At 40.8% G+C, this 24,979-nt stretch overlaps 1 protein-coding gene across 2 annotated transcripts in view; it reads left to right on the forward strand.

Annotated features, from left to right (window-relative positions):
* LOC131684447 (voltage-dependent calcium channel type A subunit alpha-1-like) overlaps positions 1-24,677 on the forward strand; it is a 196,224-nt gene extending 171,547 nt beyond the window's left edge. For both annotated transcript variants that reach the window (XM_058967339.1, XM_058967338.1), the window contains exon 26: positions 13,413-24,677. In XM_058967339.1, coding sequence (XP_058823322.1) covers positions 13,413-13,557 — 145 coding nt within the window. In that variant the 3' untranslated portion in view covers positions 13,558-24,677. The remainder of the gene's footprint in view (positions 1-13,412) is intronic.
* Positions 24,678-24,979: the final 302 nt, after the last annotated feature.

Here is a 24,979-nt window from a genome sequence, read left to right on the forward strand (position 1 = left end):
TTGTAATGATATATGTAGTTAAATTCTGGGTATCTGAGGTGATCCTTAGAATATGCGTTGGAATTTTTGAAATTTTTTCAGAGCGATTGACTTGTTCTTGATAGCGGAGTAAAATAGCAGGACTTACCCGGGGGAAAGCCGGGCCCCCTATACCGACAGCCGCCGAAGGTTCATCGAAAGGGGCCGGTACGTCTGCGGTCGGGGTCGGTGTAGAGGAAAGGCTTTTTTTAGATTGAGGGTATCTTGATGGTGTGAAATTTGATTGAAAGTTTGTTGGATACCAGGAACATCCAGGAATAGGGCTGGGTGAACGTTGTTTGGGTTTCAGGATATCAGCAATGGTGTTCGTTTTATTGATTTGTTGTTGATGTATTTGATGAGATGAATTAATCTGAGATATCAATGTCAGCAGTCAGGTGTTTGGTGGAAATCCTTTTAGTTTGGTGTAAATTATCATCAGTGGGGGAAGAGTGGGTTCTTTTTTCGAGTACTACTGGGAGATTATTTGTGTTTTGCAAAGAATTTCTGGGTTTGTTTTTTTGATTGATATCAGGATCTTTTCTGGAACGATTTCGGTTGTTGTGGTCTGGATGGATGATGTTGATTTGCGGGGAGATTGGCTGAATTGGTTGAGATGGTGAAGTTTGTTGGGATTTAGGCTTGTTTTTTGTTTTGGGTTGATTTTGAATGTGTGGATGTTGCTCGGAAATAAGTTTTTTGAGGTTATCTATTGCATCTCGCATTGAAATAATTTCATTTCGAAGCTCTTCGTTGGTTGTTTTTTCATGGCGTAATTGTTCCGTGAGGTTTTCAATAATGGAGTTTTCGTTAGTATTTTGGCATGCATTTTTGTTTGATTTTAGGGTTTTGATTTCTTTACGGAGTAGATTGATTGTGCGGTCACGATCATCGATGGGAACGTTGAGCCGATTGTTCACAGTGTTTGCGTAAGATGGTTTATTTGCAGAGTTTTGCTTGAAAATTTTACGGGCTTCCGAGAAAGATAGATTATTTGTTGTTTTGATTTTCATTATTTCTTTTTCTTGGCAATAGATGGGACAATTTTTGTCCGTGGCACTATGTTCTTCTTCACAATTAATGCATTTGCTAGGGAAATTGCATGGATTTTCTCGTGAAACTTCATGAGTTTGTGTGCAGTTCAAACAAATTTCCTTCTGGTCACATTTTTTACTACCGTGACCAAAGCGACCGCAGCGGTAACGCTGCATGGGGTTGGGGAAATATCTCCTGACGCTGATTCTCATTAAACCCAGAAATATGAATTCGGGCAAGTGGGGGCCATTAAAAGATAAAAGGAGTAATGGAGTGTTGGTGGCAATACCGCTAATCTTTTTTGTTATTCTTCGGACCTCTGTAACTCCTTGATTCTTCAGACCTTCGAGGATAGTATTAACTTCAATATTTTTAGTGTCCAAATCGTAAATAATTCCGGAAATTTGATTAAGATGTGGGTGGCGAATAATCTCGATTTCTTGGCCGGTGATGAGAGTTTTCATTTTCAATAATTTTTCATAAATTTTGCCGGAAGAAGTGCGAAGAATATACTGGGTGCCTCTAGCTTCTTTGCTGGCCTTGATGTAGAGGTTGGGCTCTGCTCCGATTGCATTCTTGATAGACAAGTGGATCGTGAAGGGGTTGTGGGGAAGAGGTTGTTCATTACCTTGGGAATCCTTCATGGGACGTAATAGCAAGGTTTGCTGGTCAATAATGTCTCCAGTGTTAAGGTAATGGGGGAGAGTTTGGCTGAGCGGTGGACCCCAGGGACTTGGGGGGTGTCTAAGTCCATGATTGAATATTGCCTTGAATTCCACTCGGGAATGGAGCCTCCGAGTGGAAAAAAGATGTTCGGTTGGAAATTCGAAGTCCTTACAGATGTTTCTGAAGATGATTCCGTTGCAGGAGAAAGTAATTCGTTTTGTTGATTTTCACTGGATACAGCTTGCCTGTAACCAAGGAGAGTACGAGAAGTACACTATATCACAAGTGGCACGAATTCTTAACTAAAACTGTTAAATATGAGTTGTGCAGTAATCTCCACTGAAAAAAGGAATTTTTTTTGAGCCGAAAAAAAGCTGCCAAAAAAACACGACCGTTTGCTAGGAAGATGTAGCCTACTATGGATATCAAGGTGTTATTTCCTCAGCCTGAGCCCCACTTAATCCATTATATGGGATCTTTGAGCCATTTAGCTCCTGTTTCCGTGCGTCATTCTACTCCGACTGAGACTTCCCCGACGTAGGAATTTCTCCCGACAGCGATTCCCGCTTTCTTGAGCCATTTAGCTCCCAACTGTATCGAGATCTACTTGGATATTATCCGGCTGTGAAACTACCTTACTCCGACTGAGCGTTCCTCGGTGGCGGGGTTTCCCTCGGCACCGATGTCTGGTGAGCCAATTGGATCCCAGTTAAATTTGAATCTAACCTACTGTATATTCCTCGCCGGTGGATTTATCCCGATCCCGATACTTTTTTACATGATCCATTTAGCTCCCCGCTTCGTCTAGATCTACACTATCTAGTCCCTGGTTGTGGACCTACCCCACTCAATGGGCCAGGCAATAGCTGCTGAGGTCTGTTCAGCGATTCCATGTGGAGCATAGCTTTCATTTCACTGGCGCCCCAACGGTCTGCTGCTGGCTGTTTGACGCGGTGTACTCGATCTATTCCCAGGCTGCGGATCTAGCCTACTCACGAGCTACTCGGGAGGGTGTCGACATCAGTCCTGCGATTCCGATGGAGCCTGGCGTCTGGTTTGCTGGCACCCCGATGAACCGAACCCGGTACTGCGTCGCATACTACTCAACTGGTACCCTGCGGTAGATCTAGTCTACTCCGGCGGAGAGTGTTACGGCTGCAGAATTTTTCCTGAACCCGATTTGTTGTTTTAAGGTGGCAGGCACTGCTTTGTTCATCCCTTCGCCACTTCCTCTGCTGTTCAGAGAGCACACTCGACACTACTCTGTTGACCGCATCCCAGATAAATTGGTCGTGACTCATCTCTTCGGCGATATTGTCGACAGTCACGCTGGGCAAACCTCTTCGAGCTTCTTCGAACTTAGGACATTCGAAAACCACGTGTTCTGGCGTCTCTTACACGTTCACACACTCCAGACAAAGCATGTGCAAACCAATGCAGGTACATTTGGAAGCAATTCATTCTCCGCGTTGTTCTACTGTTTATTTGTTTATTCATTTAGAGCTTTAACCTTAAAGGTCATTTGCCCGCGTTGTCCCACTCTTGCTGCCAATGACTCGAGACTCTGCTTTGACCAGTCTCGTTGCATTTCGTGTATTCCTCCGATGGTAGCATTCCGCGTTCTCAGCCAGAACGATACAGATGGGAATCATCCCGGCAATGACGCATACCACTTTTGACGGTATCGTTCGCGCTCACGACACGAACATCCATTAGGCGAAACGTGCTTGTCAGCTTCGTCTGATGCCGCTTTGAGTTCAGCGCAGCAGCCCAGGCCGGTACGCCATACCTCAGTATTGAATATGAGACACCTGCCTGGGGACGTCTCGCGCTGTATTTTACCTATTGTCGCTACCGTCAACATCTCCACTTCCTCGAGGGTCTCGCCGGGTATTATCAGAACGTCATCTGCAAAACTAACGATCTCTTCCCCTGGTCGGTTGTAGTGTTAACACTCCGTTGTACATTATATTCCAGAGCATTGGGCCGAGTACGGAGCCCTGAGGTACTCCCGCTGTGATCCTGATCGACCTCTGCTCCATCTTCCTCTCCTAGAGCAGTACTCTGTTCTGAAATTAACTTTTTAAAACCTTGCACTAATAGTCCGGGACCCGCATTCTGTGCAGGGCTACGGTACTACGATACGATAGCCACCCAGCTGGTGCTGTTGAACGCGTTCTTCGCTTCGATCGTTACCACGGCGCAGTAGCGATTACCACTTCTCCATTGCTTCCATGCTTTCTCCGCGCTCGCGATGACTATGCAGATGGCGTCCACCGACGAGATCCCTTTCCGGAATCCAAACTGCAACTGCGATAGTCCACTCTCACTCTCAGCGTAGTTCGTCAGCCTGTTGAGGATTACCCTTTACAGAAGTTTACCAAGAGTATCCAGCAATTTTCAGTGCTACGTTGGGGATACCGTCCGGATTGGGAGCTTTCTTTGCTACCAATCCTTCTCCTACTATCAGAAGCTTGCCGTTGAAGAATCGATTGTCACCAGTATGCAGTTGGGCTGTATTTCGGGAAAAGACCCTCCAGGAGAATCTTCAGTTTGCCAGCGTACAATTAGGCTGGCCTCGTTGGACCCTTGATCTTGGCATTCACGACATAGTAAGTGTTGACCGAAGGATTGGCGTCTACTTCTATGCACAACTTCTTACAGCAGGTGGCCTTACTAATCATTATCTCGCGTTTAAAAGCGACCAATGTAGCCCGGAAAGTCCCCTTACACTATTCTCTTACTGTCTCAGATCTTGCTCTCTAAATGCGTCTTCTAGCTTTTAGACAGGCAGCATGAAAATGCTGAGTCTTTCGTTTCACCAATACGCCTGACGTCGGTAGTTCCTCGCCTTGATTTTCCTTGGTGTTGTCATGTCACACGCCCTCGCTAATGTTCCCGACGGCTCATCGGCATTCGGAATTGGAGCGAAGCTGTCAGCGCGAAGTGCTTCCACATAAAGGTCTTTGTCGAAGTCCTTTATTTCACACTTCAGCTCGCCAGTCCTTGATCTCAGCGTTACAATGCAATCCCGAAGATCAATGATGTAGTAGATCAATGATGTAGTAGATCGCAGATCGGTGGTTGCAATTTGTGTACTACTCACTAACTCGCCAATTCTTGTTATCCATCAGCGAAGGACTGCAGACTGTTACGTCGATAGTGGATTGGATGGATCGTCTTTACGGAATGTTCTATCGGAACTTTCGTTGCACATCCTTACATCAGGCTTCGCCAGAGCTGCCAACAGGCTGTATCCTCTTGCGTTAGGCAGCCTACTACTCCAGTTCACGGCCCAAGCGTGAAAATCTCCTACTATACCAATCGGCGTTCGTCCGACTAACGAGTCTATTAGTGCGTCTGATTGTACTGCTCTGGAATCCGCCGTGAGGGACATAACATCTACATATGAATAAGCCGTTGATCCTGGCGATCACAAAGCCTTCGTGTGTGCCATCCACACCTTTGGATAAGGAAGCCACCCATCACTTGGATTGCCGCCATCCCTGCACTATCCACCATACAGTTACCGTTATCGGGAGGAACACGATACGGCTCTGCAATCATTGCAACGTCGCAATTTGTTTCTGTTGTTGACATCTACAACAGTATCTGTGCAATGGTGCAATGATTGATATTAAGCTGAGTTATCTTCATCATTTTCATCATTGACCTGCCCTAGCCTCGTTGTACTCTGGGAATAAGAAACCTCCAGTCATGTGGTCCTTTCCTTTATGCAGAACATGCATCTCGGTTACTCGGTACAGTCTCTAGTAATGTATTCCTTCCTCCACATTTTCGACACTGATCAGATCTGTCCGGGTCTCTACCGTTTCTAGCCTGATGACCGAAACCCTGGCACCTGAAACACCTCTCTGTTTGTTTAGTATCTCTAGGGTTCAATCGTAACGAGCATACCGATCATCCTACTTCGCTCTTACTGGTTGACATTAGCTGTTTGGCTGCGGCTGGCGATAAAGGTATCGCTCCTGTTTGTGTGCCACTGTACGCCATCCTAAATCTGATTGACATCCGCTCTTTCTCCAGGTTACATTGCTCAATAAGCGCGTTCCTCACTTCGGCTTCCGCTATGATCTCGTCCAGATTCCTGCACACGACCACCGCTTCTTGAACTAAAGCTCTCACATTCGCTTCTTCTTGCACCGCTTCTGTCACGAGTTCCCGATGGGTCGATCTCTTGATAAATGGATCCTTTTTCAGCTGGGACAGCATCTCACCTTTCCGAGAGAGCATGGTTCTTATGACGCTCTCCCCTAGCTCCTTCAGCTTGGGTACCGCTCACCCTTTTGAGGATCGTGTACGTCAAACCGCCGTTTGTTTTGACGACTGGACCGTCTCCCTTACACCTCTCCTGAAGCAGCAGGCAGTCTTCTTTCTTTTTCTTCTTTTCAACCTTTTTTTCTATATTTTCCTCCTTTAATCTACGGTTTGAACGGTTCGCTATCCACTCTCCATTTATCGGCTGTTTCGCTGTTCTTCACCGACCTTCTTGGGTTTCTTCGGTTTCTCATCCTCTCCTGGTGTTTCGCCATTAGCGGCATTTATTCGCATTCGAACGTGCTCAGTGTGGCCTCCCTGGGCTGCTATCGTTGCTACTGCTGTTGTGGCTGCCAATGCTATTGCACCTGGTCGATTTGTTGGGTCGGCGACCTCGCTAGCCCATCTTTGGCAAACGGGTTCACGGCACTTGTTTCATTAGAATTTGTTTTTGTCTTCTTTCATGCTGTTTGAGTTCCAACTCCAAGCCGCCATCTTCGTCCGTAGTAACTAGTCGCCTCTATACGATCCCATGGATACCTTTGCAAGCAGTGAGGTCGCATGCAAGGGTTGACGCGGTCCTTCATGAGGTACCGCGCTCAGAGCCGGATCGGTGCTAGTCAGGAACGTTCAATTGAGCCTACTTCCGCTGGCTAAGATGCCGGGTTTCGAACGTACTTGGACACCTACCAAAGTTTTAACGGGACGGGGGGCCGCCAGTACCATTAGCCCACTCGCCGTTTCGGGGAAGTGTACCCAATTCTTACTAGGTGTAAACTATGTAAACTGAGGGACAGTTCTCTTCAATTAATAACACGCGTAAGTTTTGATGGTGTACACTAAACTGAGAACGATCGCCCAGCAACCGTCTGTATATATTTATTTTCTTAATCGTATCCACGGCTTAATCATATCCTCACGCATACTCGCATACACTGTGGTACTCGCTTATTACTGGGTCATTCGACAATACATAACTATCCTTACCCCTTTTAAGTTTATAAATTCAGCACGATATAATTCAGTTTAAATAAATTTACATAATAAAACCTTAACTAATAGTAATAAAATTCAAAATTATATCATAAAATATTTCACTTAGAATAAATAAAATTCTTTTCGATGTTGGCTCTTCTTAATCTGTTCGATCTCCTTAGAGTAGGAGTTTGTATTTAGCTGTTCTTCGTTTGCCACTCGATGACTCGAAAAGTTTCCTGCGTTTGATAATCCTCTCTGGGAATCCTCGGAAAACATCCTCTTCATCATCGCTCGTCGTACCGCGAAAATCTCGCTTTCGACTGGCGCTTTTACTATCGCTATTGTTTTCAGTAACGAACGTGCTAGCGAAAGGAAATAAAATTCCACGCGCCTTAGCCATCGTCTTACTTGGCACCTTTAGCTGGTTTCGATGAGCTGTGAGCCGAACGTTTCCAATCACAATCTGGAATAAATTTTTCGATATTTTTTTATGAATTGAGCCTTCAGCCATCTTGCGAAACCCTGGGATGTGATTTTTGTAATAAATCGCATCGCCCATCGTCAACTTATCTACAGGTTCACTAGGTTGAATCTGCTCAAAAATCTTTGGTATCGGTTTATCACTTGGTGGCAGAGTTAAAAATAATCGAAGTTCTTTTTTGACGGCTGAAAATGAACCTGATGCGACTCGTGGTGAATAGAAATAATATTCATTCAAATATCCATCCTTATTCATTCCGTTGAATATCGTACAATATATTCATTACACTAATTATCTAGGAAAATGTTTTCAAATGCCGGTAAAGCATATGAAACAACAATCATCATCGCTTACATTGTGCCAGGGCCTACTTTGATGCGTTTGATTCATTACTGTACGGTCGCTTCGTGTAATAATCGGAGACGAATGAAAATGTGCATGGATGAATGTGCGGTTTGTTCGTTTGACGTTTTCAGCTGCGTCACTGAATATTGAAAATGAATGCGGCTGAATATGATCAATTTTCATTCAATGAATTTGAATATTTTTAACTCTGCTTGGTGGTGGTGGTTCAGCTAATTGCTGTTTGTAATGAGACTTGGGGTTGAACAAATCGATTAACATTTTGGGTTTGTAAGAAAATATGCTCTCTGATGGAAATTTGCCATCTGACGACAAACAAGTATTTCTGTAGTTCATCAGAACAAATTAATTTGATCATCAATGTCTAATCTTTTGATTGTAGGCTCTAGCATAAAACGTTTGAGAACATCCTTAACAATCCTGACAGATCGCTCTGCCTGTCCATTACTGGGAGGATTATAAGGAGGGCTTTTTAACACCTTGATTCCTTGCCTTTCTAAAAAAGTTATAAAATCTCAAGAATTAAACGGAGGACCGCCGAAGGTAACCACTACATCTGGCAATCCAAATCTAGCAAATACCCCATCAAATTTCTTTAAAACTTTCCTAGCATCAGTTCCATGTTTCATCCATTCAATCTCGATCCACTTTGAATGACTATCAATAACCAACAGAAATGTTCTGTGCTCAAAATGGAAGAAATCGGCATGAATTCTGCTAAATGGTCTTTTGGTAGGGATCCACGCAGAAATTACTTTTGGTTTGGGAACAACAGCCATTTTCCTGCAAGATTCGCAATCACCGACATTTTTCAATGTCTGAGTTAATTCCAAACCAAAATACTGCCCGACGAGCTAATTGTTTCATTTTCACAACTCCAGAATGATTGGCGTGTAATAATTTCAAAATCCCGCTATGCATGGAATTTGGAATCAACACCCTGTCCTGAAATAACAGACAATCCCCGACAATTTCCAAATCAACACGATTTGAGAAAATGTGTGCATAACGTTTGTCTATTCTCTCTGGCCAACCATTCTGCATAAACTTAACAACTTGTTGTAAAAATTCGTCGCCTCTAGTCTCGTTGGCAACTTGAGAAAAATCTACAGGAAATTCCTGGCTAAAATTAATACTTTTGAAAGTTTCTCTGTCAAACTGTGCTGGAACTGCCTGATTCAACGGAAACCGCGAACAGAAATCAGCGTTTCCCATCTTTTCAGACGGCCTATATATAATATCGAAATCATAAATCATAAAGCCCATTTCCAAAACATATCTTTGTAATCTGGTTACAAAGTTAGCATTTTTCCCTGCTTTCCCGAAAATTCCAACCAAAGGCTTGTGATCAGTATAAACAACAAACCTCTGACCATATAAAAACTTGTGAAACTTCTTCACAGTGCAGACCAATGCTAAAACCTCTAAATGAAGTATTGGATACTTCATTTGAGCTTTATTTAAAGAGAAAGAAGTAAAGAAGATAAGTTTTTCTACACCCTTTACGTCACGTGCAATCACTCCTCCTAGACCATAATCTGAAGCGTCCGAAACAACTACTATTGGTTTCATAGGGTCGTAAAACTCGAGAATATTAGCATTAAGTAGCTCATTTTTACACCTAACGAAAGCCTTGTCACTATTCTCATCCCACACGAACTTCACGTCCTTCTTCAAAAGCCTATACAAACAACTAATCTTCGAAGACAAGTGGGGAACAAACTTTCCATAATAATTTACGAGCCCTAAAAACGACTTCAACTCCGTCACATTCCTCGGTACTGTAGCCTCTCTAATTGTAGCTAGTTTATTCAGCAACCCATTCTCCGAAATAATATGGCCTAGATAAGGTAAAGATGACACGAAGAACTTACATTTACTCCAATTCACCTTAATGTTTGTCTGAGCTAACCTATCTAAAACGGCAGAAACTTTCTTACGACAGTCGTCTAAATCCTTTCCAGCTATGAGTACATCTTCCAAATAGCAGCGTATATGTTTCAATCCAGCCAGCACCTGGTCCATCACCTGTTGAAAAATCGCCGCACTCGATGAAGCTCCTTGAGGCAACCTGTTGTAAGTGTAAAGTCCTTTGATCGTGTTGATAACCACAAACTTCCTGGATTTTTCTGACAGCATAAGTTGAGTATACGCTCCTTCCAAATCAAGGGCACAGAAAACTTTACAACCCGCTAAATCTGCGAAAATATCCTGCGCTAAAGGTAAAGGATAGCTGTTGGGAATAATTAATTTATTGATCGACACCTTACAATCTATTACCAACCTAATCTCACCATCCTTTTTGGGAACAACGACGCCTGGAGAAGCTCACTCACTTGTTTTAATAGGAGTAATAACATTTTCTTTCTCCAATTTTCCTAAATACTCAATAACTTTTTCCCTAAGTCTGAATGGAACTTCATACGCTCGTTTAAAAATAGGAGTATTGTCCTTCAACACAAGATCCGCCTCAAAACCAATGATTGGCGAGGTAAGATCCTTTGAAAATACTTGAGAATACTTTTGCTTTATTTCCAGCAAAAAATTCTCAGCAAGATTTGGTAAATGTAAATTGTTAATCTGAGAAACCCCTGTAAAATATTCTTTCCAATCCGGGTAGAATATGTCAAGCCATCTACGTCCCATTAATGGCACAAAGTCATAATTACACTCCAATACAAACAATGGCAATTCAAGTTCAATAGTCCTAAAACGAACCATAACGTCAAGTTTTCCTAATATATTAAGCTTCGAACCATTCATCACCACCAATTCCCTGTTAGTTTTCTGTAATGGCAAGTCAAACAATTTCTCATATAAAATAGAACCAATAACAGAAACAACCGAACCGCAGTCAACCTCCATTTTAACCAGCTTGTCTTGAACAAGTAACTTCAAAAAGCATGGTTCGCTTATTTTATTCATGGACAACACTTTCATACATAAAAAATCACCTGAATCGCTATTGCTCTCAGGATTGTCCAAATCAGCTCGCAAACGATTGAAAAGTTCGTCGATTTTCTCATCGCCAAAACTCAAATCTTTTTCTTTGTCATCACCAACGAACTTTACCGAATTCCGCTCCTGTCGCATGCGCTTGAAACAAATGCGCTTGATGTGACCCTTAATTCCGCAAAAATCACACTTTTTATCCGCATACCGTCCAGCTCGTCGAAACTCACCACTCCTGCTTCGCCCTTGCCGTTTATAAACAGCACTGCGACTACGACTCCTGCTCTTGTCACGGCTGACCTTTCTGTCGAACGTTTCTTTTCGACCCAAACGTTGCTTTACCGAAGCTACTTGACCGCCTTGTCGATCGCCGATCATTCGAGCCCGTGACCCAGCCAACTCCCAGTTCACAATAAATCTTTCAACCGTTGCCAAACTAGGGTTTTCCTCATTCAGTAGCTTTTCCTGCAAAGATTTATCGAAAACCCCCATCGCAAGTTTATCTCGGATGGCAGTTTCGCGAAATTCGCCAAACACGCAGAATTCGGCCTGTATTTTACAGCTAGCACGAAATCCTCTGCCTTCTCGTTTGGTCCTTGCACACGGTTATAAAATTTATAGCGCTGAATCAAGTCTGAATCGACCTTGTCAAAACGCTCACGCAACTTTTGTGAAATATCACCGTAACCAACATTTTTAAGGTCATCCTTTGAAGGATACAACAGTTTAAGCTCCTCGTAAACTGCCGGTCCACTCAACGTGACAAAGAGCGCTTTTTGTTTCACCGGATCGTCAATCCCGTTCACTTGGAACAAATATTCCAACCGTTCAGAATAATTGGTGAACGAAGTACCAACCACATACGGTTCAATCGTGCCAATCAACACGTTGGCCTTACCATTGCTACCTTCAGCCATATCGAATGTGCTAAATAAAGCAATTCAAGCGCAAAAAAAAAACAAAGTATGCTTTTATTTATTTCGCTCACCGTTCCGTATATGGTACCTTACCGTACTCGACACCCGTCTCAACAAACAAAAAGTATCGAATTCTGCCGAAAATTTCAGCCCGACACAATATTCGACCAACTTTTCGCACAACTCAAGCCAGCAGAACTGCAGTAAAACTGGCAGCACTGCGCTGAACTGTCCGAAATTATGTTGGGATCTCACTGAACGAGAACTCTACCAACACCAAGCACAACAGAATGAACACCAAAGCCTAAAAGGAAAGAAAAAGAACGAAATACACAATCACCGCCGCAAAAAAACACTGACGCTATCGTCACAAAATGATGACTAAAATCGTTCACAAGCACATAAATTTTGCGAAAGTACGTTTTATTGGCGCAACAACGGTCAATAGCCGTATACGCTGGCCCAGATTTCGATTTACCTTTCCTTTGCCGTGTGCAATATCGCACCTATTTTCACCGGCACAGCAAATCACTTGCTCCCTTGCTGTTCACTCCTTTCAGCCGCCCGCTATCAGCAGCGAAAAACACTTTTATATTTTTTTTGCAATCACTTTAACTTAAAAATTTTTTCAGAATATTTTCACCTCGTCGCCACTGTAAACTATGTAAACTGAGGGACAGTTCTCTTCAATTAATAACACGCGTAAGTTTTGATGGTGTACACTAAACTGAGAACGATCGCCCAGCAACCGTCTGTATATATTTATTTTCTTAATCGTATCCACGGCTTAATCATATCCTCACGCATACTCGCGTACACTGTGGTACTCGCTTATTACTGGGTCATTCGACAATACATAACACTAGGGTAGTGGAATGGCGTGGCTGTCGGTTGTCGGTCCGTGGTTCAATTTCGATGAAATCCTTATTTACATCCATGTTCTTCCGCCAGTGTGTCATAATTAGTATCTTACTGGTACCGATCCTAATAGGCCGGTTGACACTCCAGTTGGGTTAGGGTATTTCATGTTAAAGTCTTAGATAAAACCTAAACGGAAGAGGCACCGACTCACTTCGAATGAGCTGCTTTCAGAACAGATTCTAATTCAATGCATTGTGCATCGGTCTCCAAGCAACTGTTACAATTTATAGTTCATACTCCATCTTCATGTTCCTTCTATCATCTACACGCCGTCATTAATCGTTTGGACACCTTCCACTCAAAAACACATAGCGCTTTGGTCCAGTATAGTCCAGATTTCGCGGTCCTATGAACGTTTTGTAACTTCCTACGGTAGCATATCCTATTTAAGCTCGATTGCCTACCAGAATACGTCTTTTAACATCTCATCCCGTGTCATTATTGGTGGTTACCAGAATCCAACTACACGAACTCATCGGTCACATCGAAATCTCGGTAAATGGAGAAACGTTACTTCTTTCGCATTATTGCTTTCTTTTATTTTGTCTTTGACGCATTTATGACCAGGGCAATCCACTCTGCTACCGTTCCAAGTCCGATGTATGTCTTCAACGTCATTTCAAAATTGCGTACCGCAAATCGAAGTCGTAGACGATCCAAGACACTTGAAAAACTTTTGCAAACATTTTGATAAAGATTAGCGTTTTTTTTCAAAATTTATAACTAAATTTAGCGGAGTTCCTTGAACTGAACTGTCCACTGAAGAAACGCCTCCAGTAACCAATTTGCATTCTTCATTCCAGAGTCGAACCTCTCTCGTACGAGCACCTGTACAATCTGGGTCGTACCGGCGGTAGTACCGTCGGATCGACGACCCTGAACGGTTACAAACCCAAGGTGGGCATGCACTCGATCTATTCGGAATCGGACGAAGGCGATTGGTGCTAGCATAGGTTGGAGAAACCACAAATCCCAAGGGCCAATACCGGACAGACGGACGCTACCAGCCGGAACAACAACGACACGACTGATCGGAACGACCGGACATTACGCACTCAATCAGCTAGCAGAGGCGGAAACATTAACTACTACAATCACTCCGATGACGTGAAGACTACAGTGAGAGCAGCGAGGGTATCCCTCGGACGGCTGCGCAATCTAGTGATAGCGGTTTAAGTAGCAGTAACACATACGAGAGGATTGTCGGCATCAACAACGGATCAACGCACTCGTATCGTTCGTGACGCGGAGCATCGGTCAGCAACACCAATCCAAACACTTTTTTCGACCGCAAGCTTCGCGGTTTGTCGCCACATTCTCGAATACAATGCTGCAACTCAGAGAATTCATTTTGACTGCTTGCTTCAGTTTCTAGGATATGAGTAGGAAAACTTGACGAAAAATGCATCGCATATAAAATACAATTCAAAACAATCCATCCAAAAAAATCGAAAACAAAACAAAAACTTAAAAATTTAATAGCAACAAATAAAATTGAACGAAGAAAATGGTGCAAACTCAGCCAGGTCAAAAATGAAACCGAGTGAAAATAAATTTCATCTAGCTAACGTATTATCATAACTAATTTGATATAAATTTGATTTAATTTGTCAAGGATGAGAAAAGGAATAAGAATCAATGCAGGAGATGGCAACCAATTTTTCAATCTCTCATAACTTAAGAAAAATATAAATCTATTCAAATACTCATCGGAGTTAAACAAGATCTGGTATAATTACACGGAATTGTTGCCGCTTGTTTGTACTACTCAACAATGGACAACCACGAAATTGGGCAGATAGTTGGCATTCGATTCGTTCGCGGGCCGATGTAGCAGAAGTGCTCTAAACGAATCGAAAGCGATGGCTTTCCGTTAATTTCAATGGGTCATTTTACACTAAATTCACCTTCCCAACTTTGAATCGAAGTTATTTGTACGATTTCATCTTTAATTAGGAACAGTGTATCGCTGAAAAATACAAAACGTGCAATAATTCGTCCATAAATGCGAGTTGGGTTAATTCTTATCAGGATCGGGCTTTGTTTCTTTGAAAATACTAGCAATGATAGAGTAGGCATGTTTTAGGCTGTAAGGTTAGGGTCAAGTGCACAAACAAAAGATTACTTAGAAAAAAAATTTGAAATAATAGAAGTATAAAATCATCGCAGGTTGTTATAAATCAGTAGGAATTGAAAGGTTACCGGAAAGGAAAGTTTATCTCATGTATAGGAAAATCAGATATTTTTAGATTCAGATGTAGATTTTGTTACAAAGATTATTCTAGATGCATATCGGATGTTTTGTTGTATCACAGAGCACGTTTCATATTTTTACTCTATGAATCCAGTTATAGCTACTGTTTATCGCAACGCGATCTTATCCAATTATGAAAGTTAGTCGTCAGATATTTTTAGCTACTTCAGTTGAACAAGTAATTGAACTAAATTGCAATCGAAACAAAATGGTTATAACATAGCGGCACTTTTTTACACATCTCTAATTACAAAAATATCCAAGCTTCCCACAACTACTTTGACCATCGCACAACATTTATTTACAAGTTCAAGAATTGACTTAGGTTGAAAAAAAAATAACGCGAGGAAATCTGTCATCCCAGAAACTTTTGATTTTGAACTACTACTTACAATCAACTTACATCTATTTAAAAAAAATAGCATTTTTAGTGGAAGCTTACTGGCTAGTGAACAAAAGCATCGATTACTTCGTAATTAGAAATTTTGTTCGACTGTTTAATTCCTGCGTTTTCTTTGAGGTAGCAATATTTGCGTTTAATATTTTATTTCGTATATCCGATATACATCTTACACAGGGCCGGCGGAAAGCGTTGGTAGTATGGGTAGTACTACCCACTCGAAAATAACCGAGTGGGTAATTACCCACTCGAAATTTTGAACCATTTCAAAAAATTTAGATGTGCAACGCAAGTATCTCGCATTACACACATTTGAAAACATCGATGTACCACAATTCCATTTGCATAAATGAACGTGATTTAATGTGAATTTAATATAAGCGTGTGCATTGCGAAAAGGGAAAAAATTCTTACTAATGGACCCCTCACTCTATGCTTTCTACCCACTCGGGCGTAAAGTGTTTCGCCGCCCCTGATCTAACAGACATCACATGTTTCGTTAAATCTGCGGATTCGGATCGCACCACAGAGAGAGCAACTCAAGGAGACTCATACAAATTGATGCCAGGCAGGATATGCGGACTAACGGGTGTTCAATTGAAAATGTGAATTTTTTCTGTCATGTAGTTAAAAAAAACAAAAAAAATTCAGCTAATTCAGTATTTTTTTATTAAAAACATAATGTTTATTCTTCAAAAAAACATCCATAAATATTGGAGAAGGGGCCCTGGTCAGCCGTACGACTCAACTTAGTCGCGATGCTCTCACAAGAGCGCTGGACGGCACTGACGTCCATATTCCGGATACAATTCCGGATCCTGGAGGTCAACTGCTTCGTATCCTGGCCCGCCAAATATTTTCGTACACTAGGGCACTGAGGGAGCCGAAAAAACCCTAAATGGGACGAGACTGAGGCAAGTTGGTCGGATTTCTTTCTTTCGGTACGTACAGTTTCTTTTTGTGCTCCAGATACTTCAGCGTCTTCTTGGCGTAATTAGAAGTCGCCTTGTCCGGCCAGAAAATGTACCATCCCATCCGTATGATGCTTCTTTATGAACGGCTGAAGAATTTTCTCAAGACACTTCGCCTGGTACACTTGTTGATTGATGGCTAGACCGCTCGGCTTGAACCGTGGTTGTGAAATCCCTCTGTCCGGCGATGTACAGCATAAGTTTGTATTCAAATTTAAGCTTAAATACTTCGGGGGGTGTGGCTGACTTGTCGCTGGAATAGTAGCTGTCATTTCCCGGATTTCTTCGAGAGCGGAATGACGTCCCGCGGTAGTTCTTCGTCATCCACCGGCACTGCGATTTCACGAGCGCTATCTCCTCGTCGCGTACTCGGGAGACCGGTATTGGAATCATTCTCCTATTTTATGGTACACCCGTTATTTATCTTACCCAGAGATGTCAAAGGTACCGGTAAACTACATTTTTTTCGGTATATTTACATTTGCACAAGCCGTACAGCCCGCTACAGCGACGCATCACTACAGCTCTTGCCAGAACGGTAGCCAAACCGAGTACATTTTCCCGTAGACCAGTAGAATACATTTTTGTTTTGCTGCTGTACTCCGACTGCTCGGTAAGAGTGTGGCGTAGTAAAGTTTGTTCTCTCGCTTTGTACCAGAAAGCAGGTCACTTTGAACGGTAAAATAAGGTGCCTACACCTGAACTGCGTACTCTACAACACTTCTGATCAGGATGCAGAAAAGTACGTAGTACGTTGTCATATCAGGACTGCGATGTTGTCTATATTAATTGCATCCATCTACTGCTCGATGGGGGACCGCAACATTGAAGTGAAACTTACGAGGTTAGAAGTGGTAGATTGTTTCATGGTAAGCCCGTACTGATATTCCGTCACTCCAAAATAATACTAGAATACTCAAAGATCAAGGGGTAGTCATCCTCGGCTCTACATGCAATACTCGACGAGTTTCAACGCCACACTCAAATTCTGGAACAAATACAGGAGCCTGTTGAGCATTTGAGTTCTTTAATAGTTGAAGTTCTCACAGCGTGACTAGACGATTTGACACTAACAGCTTGGGAGGAAATGGCGACAAAAGAACATCCAACATTCGCGATTTTTTGCACGAGAGGACTCGGGGACTTGAATCAGTTTACGTAAACAATAATCATCTGAGCTCACAACATTCCGATCCTGTTTCTCAGTCGTCGATGAAAAGATCAACACCTAAGATGATCAGTCACGCCGCTATAGAGAAGACACATTATCGCGGATGCCCTACTTGCGATCAGCGTCATTTATTAACCAGCTGTTCCGTGAACCAGGGCATGCCGCTTAAGGAGCGTTTAGAACTGGTGAACAACAAAGCATCATACAGTAATTGCCTACGAAATGATCGTTTTGTTCGAGGCTGCAAATCGAAATTCACATGTAAAACGTATGCCAAGCGCCACCATTCAATGCTGCATCCTGGGTTTGGAAATCCAGAGCAATCTTGCTTTTCATTAGAAACTCCCTCCACGTCAGGAACAAATCGCGTTTCTTCATTGATTAGCAACTGTGGCGTGCAATCCAACTCACGCATTGGATCTATTTATCGACAGTCGAACGTTTTTTGGCGACTGTAAGTCTGAAGGTCAACGACTCGCATGGGAGGGAGTAACCAGCTCGGGCTCTGCTGGTCTCATGCTCGCAAGCAAACATAATAGGTGAACGACTGTGTAAACGACTACGGCTAAAACGGCACAATGTTTACGTGGACATATGTGGAATTGGCAACAGTATCAAAAAGGCTAAACACTCAGTATCAGCTCGAATTCAATTGCGGTGTAGCAGAACCAGCAAGATCGTTCACTTCATAGTATTGCAAAATGTAACGACGGATCTTCCCGCAGAATCGATTTCTGTAGAAGATTCGAATATTTCTTGTAACCTAGAACTGACCGATCCCAATTTCAATCTTTCTGGAGAAATTGATCTAGTTATTGGAGCGGAACAATGCTTTTCATTCATTCGAAATGGACGCATTGGGTTGTCAGAAAATCTGCCGGTATTGGAGGAAAGTGATTTCGGATGGTTGGTAACTGGGTTAGCAGATGTCGTAAAATAAGAAGCAAGCATGGCGTGCAATACCATCACATTGCAAGCTCTAGACGCCAAGCTAGAACGTTTCTGGCTGATCGAGGAAAACTTTGCAACTACTTGGACATTAGAGGAACAACAGTGCGAGAAGTTTTATTCTACGACCACCATACGGAGTTCAGATGGAAGATATATAGTGAGGCTACCTAAGCGATCGAGTTTCGAAAGTCATTTAGGTAACTCAAAACAAATTGCCATTCGACATTTCCATTGTCTAGAAGCAAAATTGCAAAAAGATCCAACACATCGCGCGTAGTGCAATAGTTTCATGCCTTCAATAGGGCCACATGCATCCGATACCTTATCAAGCACAAAACGATGCGCATTCCTCAAATGATCTTCTAGAGGTAGGCCCTGTTTTGCAAGACCAGCCTTTGCAACGCATTTTTTGACGATTTTATCCGTCTGAAGAACTTACCACATATCAATTAAACACAGTCACGTATGGATTAGCTCCGGTATCGTTTCTAGCGATACGCACGCTCTATATCTTAGCAGATGACTACGAACAGGATTTCGCTGCAGCCATAGCAGCCATAAAAAGGGGTTCTATATCGATGACATTCGGCATGGAACGCCGTCTGTAGAATCTGCAATCTAGTTGCGCAATGATGTGAGTGAATTACTACATAAAGGTGGATTTCGACTGCACAAGTGGTGCTCTGATTTCAAGGAAGTCTTACAAGAGATACCTCCAGAGTTGCGCACTACTCAAAGCGAGCTCAAACTCCATCCAGATGAATCCGGGTAGACACTTGGCATTCTATGGGAGCCGGCACTTGATGTTTTCAAACTAGTGATAAACGTGAAGCAGACCGGCGAGGGACCAACAACCAAGCGAAACATTTTGTCTACGACTGCACAGTCGTATGATCTACGTGCGATCCTGGACAGTTACCTTGTTGTCGCCAAGGCGCGCGTGACTCCTTTACAAAGAATGATCATTCCCCGGCTGGAGCTGTGCGTGGCCGTGGTAGCCGCTCTTTTGTTCGACAAGGTGAATAGAAGCTTGGTAACAAAGTTCGACGAAGTGATTTTCTGGTCGGACTCAACGATTGTTTTACGATGGCTGCAGACGTCTCCTCACCTTTGGAAAGCTTATGTAGCCAATCGGATTTCAGAAGTCCCAGCACTAACCCCTGGTTGCAAATGGCTTCATGTGGCAGGAAGATAATCCTACAGATCTATTGTCACGGGGAATGACTCCAAATGAACTGGTAGATTGTGAAAAGTGGAAACTCGGACCCATATGGATGCTACTTGCAAGGCAAGAATGGTCTGAGCAACCAACACAATTTGAGCAACAGAACGCCGGCGTATTGTACTTTCAACAAATATTAACTCGCAGTCTCACTTACTCACTTGTTTTTCTACCTTTCGCCTACTTGTACACGTTGTTGGATACCTCCGACGTTTTGCTCGTGGCCCATTTGCTTGTATTTAGTTCAATGCTGCAATGCATAACGCGCGCGCTGGGGACGATCCTTGTCGAAGAAAGCGTAATGAAACACAACACAATCCCGCCGAAGATCACCTGACACACCATTTGTCTCGTTCCCCATTTGTTTGTTAAGAGATACGCGATTTTTGTTGGGGTCCTTGAAACAGTTGACCACGTGCTTCAGTACATCCACGCATGATAAACTCGAATCGGTGACAACACCATCGATTTCAACGTTATAAGTATGCATGTAGACGCAGCAGTCATCCACTAAAGGTTTGTTCCAAGTAACGTTATTGCTTGTTCCGACTGAGTTTAATGTGTATAATTTTAAATGAGAATTCAGAGTCTTTGATGATAAATCTTCTTCGACATCCATTTTGCCATCAACTAACTTTTTTCAGAAGAATTTATTTTGGTGCGGGCCTGGAATCGAGTGCAAAACAATAGTTTAAAGAATATGAAGAAAGAGAGAATTCATTTTTTAATGTCGATTAACCTTAGAATCTTTAGCCTCCAAGCCTAATGGTGGGGTTAGGATAACATTCGATGGCACTTAAATCCATACATTCCACTGGAAACTTAATATACTGTTTTCTGAATAGATGCTCCCTCCGTCGCCTTGAATCAGACTCACATTCTCCATGTCGGTCGAAGTTTTGTGCCTCAACTAGATGCTTCCTCCGTCACCTTCAAAGAGTTTGCAATTCAAGGCTTTCGGCTCGAATTTACTTAAAATGAGTGACAGTATAATACGAATAAATTTTGGTCGATTTTGTTCGAAATCGGGATTTTCGGTGTTTTTACAATTGAGGAATTCCACGAAGATCCGTCCGAAAATAATTAAAATCCTGATCGACCATCTTGGATTCCTATGAAACTTTACATATTTCATCGGCATGGAAGACATTTTCCACAATCAGATTATTTTGACTCAAGAGCAATTTTTTAAAAGGGCGTAAACATTTCTACGCGCAAAAATTTCAATTTTTTTTTGTTCGATTACTGTATTTTATACAGCAAAACTTTCTGAGGACGAGTTTGAGAGAATGAATATTTATGTGCGAAAAAAATATACACTGAAAAAAAAAATTGTGTCATTTTTCACAAAAAACAAAACTTTGGTTTAAAAATTTAAATTGAACCAATTTTTTCTAATTTTTTATATATTGTCAATAAAAACCTCAAGAGAAAAGAAACATTTTGAATGTGATTGTATGATGGAGAACTTATCGGTAAAAAAGTTTTCTAACAATAACTTTATAAATGTTTTTAAATTCTATGCTGATTGACATACAAAACTGTAGTTTTATTGCAGAATATAATTCTAAGAATCGTTCAAAATCAAAATGCATTTAACAAAAATCTTCCAAAATGCGATGGTTTTAGAGATATGTGGAATTTTGTTCCAACAAAAACATTTAATTCGTGTGATTATGCTCTTTTTAAAAGTTATTTGCGTTACCTAATTATAAAATGTCAAAAATCTAATGTTTATCGTTTTAAAGACGTAAAAGAAACTTTTTCAGTATATTTGGATCATGGAGAAACTTTCAATAAAAATTTTTGACATATTTTTATAATTCTTACTATTTGCGGTCAAAAATACAATTTTTTTTTGAATATGAAACGCTATTTTAAATTAAAATGCTAATAACAAAAATTTTCTGAAATGTGGTAGTTCTCGAGATATTTCAAATTTTGTTTTAACAATATAATTCTTTTGTTTTATTACGACCTTTTCAGAAGTTATTCGCATTTCTCCATCAACGATAATAACTTTTTCAAAAGGCCCATAACATGTAACTGTCTGTTTGACATCAAGGTGATATTGTAAACTATTTGAAAGCTATACGAAAACAATCAAAATACTATTCAACCATAGGGTCTTATGATTAAACTAAATAGTTCGATCATATTTTAGCTATTTTCGTATAGCTTTCAAATGGTTTACAATATCACCTTGATGCCAAAGAGAAAGTTACAGGAAATGTAATGGGCCTTTTGAAAAAATTATTATTGCTGATGGAGAAACGCGAATAACTTAGTTAGAAAAACTTTTTTACCAATAAGTTCTCCATCATACAATCACATTCAAAATATTTCTTTTCTCTATAGGTTTTTGTTTTTAAAATATAAAAAATTAGAAAAAATTGATTTTTTTGCAATTTATATTTTCAATATAAATTTTTGTTTTTTTTTGAAAAATAACACAATATTTTTTCAGTGCATATTTTTTTCGCATATAAATATTCATTCCCTGAAACTCGTTCTCAGAAAGTTTTGTTGTATAAAATACAGTAATCGAACAAAAAAAATCAAATTAGTGCACGTACAAATGTTCACGCCCTTTTGGAAAATTGCTCTTGTATCAAAATATTGCAATCGTCAGAGAAAATATTGGAGATTCATAAACCGAACACAACTTCAAAATTTCGTTCGAATCGACGATGGTCATATTTTGAGCTCGGCCGGTTTCTCATGGAATCCCTTTAATTAACTAACTAACTAACTAACTAGCTCTACTTTCTAACAAACGGAAGACCTCTTCAGTATAATTCTTGGATTTGAGCCTGCAGGAAATTCTTCAGACGAAGTCAGACATTACACGGAGCTATATTATACTTCTTGCGTTCTTTCTAAACCATCGACTCATTATAGCGTCAGCGGCAGTACAAGGGACTTCTGAGACTTCCGATCTGCTTTCATCTAAAACGATTATAATTTAGAAAAGTTGGGTTTGAATGTTTCGTGTTCAACTCGTCAGTAACTAACACCAACTTGCTGCCAGTTAGACTAAACTAATACCAAATCGGTACCAGTTAGGCAGACAGTTATTATAATTTGTTTATTTCAAAGTTTCTGGGATGACCGTAGATTTTTTTTACCGAGAAAAATTAAAATTAAAGTAAAGAAAATCTTTTCCTCTAGCTTGTGTTACACGTTATTGCCACTAACATGGATTATGATGTAAGTATCGTAATTCGTCATGAGTTATGTCGGAAAAAAGCAGCTTAAAACGGTTTAATCGAACTCAACTGAACTGAATTAAACTGCTAGGACATTAAATCAACCCGTGAAGCTTTACTTCAGCATTGCGAATGTGCATTTAACAAGTTTTCATGCAACTTGCTGGTATCACATCCCAAACAGTTTTATTTGTATTCCACACTGAAAAGTTGATATTGATCCATTAAAATCGACGCAGAATGTTACAGAAAACGGGAGAGTTTTGGGTGTTCTATGATTTGAGCAGTTTTAGCAAACAATTATTACGTTACTCTCCGATTGTGTCGCAAAGCTTGAGCAAAGCTCTAAATAAACACAGAAGGTAACTGAGCAGTGAGAGTGGCAGTTCAACCACAATCTTCGTGACGAGCCCAAGTTTTTTATACATCGCCGATTATGGGCAAAAATGAACCGACGACACAAAGAGCAAAGATTGAAGCTAAACCAAGTGATACATTACCAGTTTAATAACGTTAAACTTTAAGCGCGCATAGATAAATCATTTAACGAAGTTACAAACCGTTTCAAATCGCAAATTTTCATTCCATAGCAGTGATTAGGACATTAATACAGAAAACTCAAACTAGTTAAAATTTAATGAATTTAATAGTCTAGCCTAGACACATTGTCTGTACATACTAGAAAAGATAAGATAAAATATTTAACAGTTTTTACTAACTAATTCAAGCAGCTTCTACTTTGCGAAAATTTTCTATCGGTAGATGCAATCAATCTTCAGTAACATATAGGAAGAAAAAATATCAATGCAATTCAAAATTTAGTTCACTTCATTATACCAGATAATGCATATAAACAGAACGCCATCTGCCTTCAGGTCATACTTATATATACCCATACCGATCAATAGATCATTCAACTGCACAACAGAGCGAAATTAGTTCAAGAATTAAAAACTTCACAACTTTTGCGATTAACACGGAACAGCTGCGACGCTGAGTAATTTTCTTCTTACATTATACAGCACCACAATTCATCAAACGCTGCAATAGCTATAATCATTGTTCACAATTCTTTCGAAACTTCGCCAAGTACGTAAACACACTAACATTTGCATGATGAGAAGAAAACGAAAAAATACCAAACTGCCACTAATCTTACTTTTACATAAAATAAATCTTACGGAATGCTAGCTAGCGGGACAGTCGCAGAAACTAAACAGGTAAACCCTACACCTTTCCAAAGTAAGGGACTTTGCGCGAACAAATAACTGAGGACACAAATAAAATAATTCCACTCAAAAAAAAGTGAAAGTAGAAGCAATTTAAGGTTGATCCGTACTAAACTAAACCAAACCGACCGACATATTTTTTCCGAACCTGGGTAAAATTTGCAATAATAAAAACGAAACGTTTTTGAAATTGCGACACACGAAACACTTTTCTCTATATCTTACACATCCTACCCACACACACACGTACACAAACACGAGATGCAGCAAAAAATGTGATGTTTATTACAAAGTTTATACTAGATTGACTCGAACTAATTGACAGTGGACTTGGATTTAATTCGATTTCAAACTGGAAGATATGGGTTTTAGAAGCAAAACAGAAAAAAAATTGCAGAAGAAAGCAATCGGAAAACGGAACCCTAATTTGCCACGACCGATTTGGTGCAGTCTCCAGGCGGACATTATTTATATATTTAAATAGGTACCATACAATTTGAAGCTAGCAAAATTTGAACGTAATCGAATGAAAGCATAATTCGCACATTTGTAAATTTTCCACTATTTTATATTTCGCCGTGTACATTAAAACCGAAGGGAAAAAAGCGCATTGAAGTCAAGTTGCATTCAGAGCGAATTAAAAACAGAAAAGTTCAAACTAGGTTGAAGTGGTTTGATTTCTTGGTCAACGTGATGACAAATACTGGGATTCTGGCGTCTTTGGCGGGGTTTCAGTTTAGTGCAGCCTTGATATTTTTTGGTCCTCCTCTTTAACTGACCTTTCGAATTATAATTTAAGGAGTCCAATTTTTTTTATCATGTTTCCTAACTAATTTACAAAAATTCTGTTCTCGAAAACGCGAAAGCATAATATATTGAGCAGGCATTGTAATTCTCTCTCACTCACGCGAGAAGAAGCTTATCCGATGTCCAACTTTTCCGAGATAAGATGAGCAGCAAAAT

This window comes from Topomyia yanbarensis, chromosome 2 (assembly GCF_030247195.1).
Source record: "Topomyia yanbarensis strain Yona2022 chromosome 2, ASM3024719v1, whole genome shotgun sequence".
NCBI lineage: Eukaryota > Metazoa > Arthropoda > Insecta > Diptera > Culicidae > Topomyia > Topomyia yanbarensis.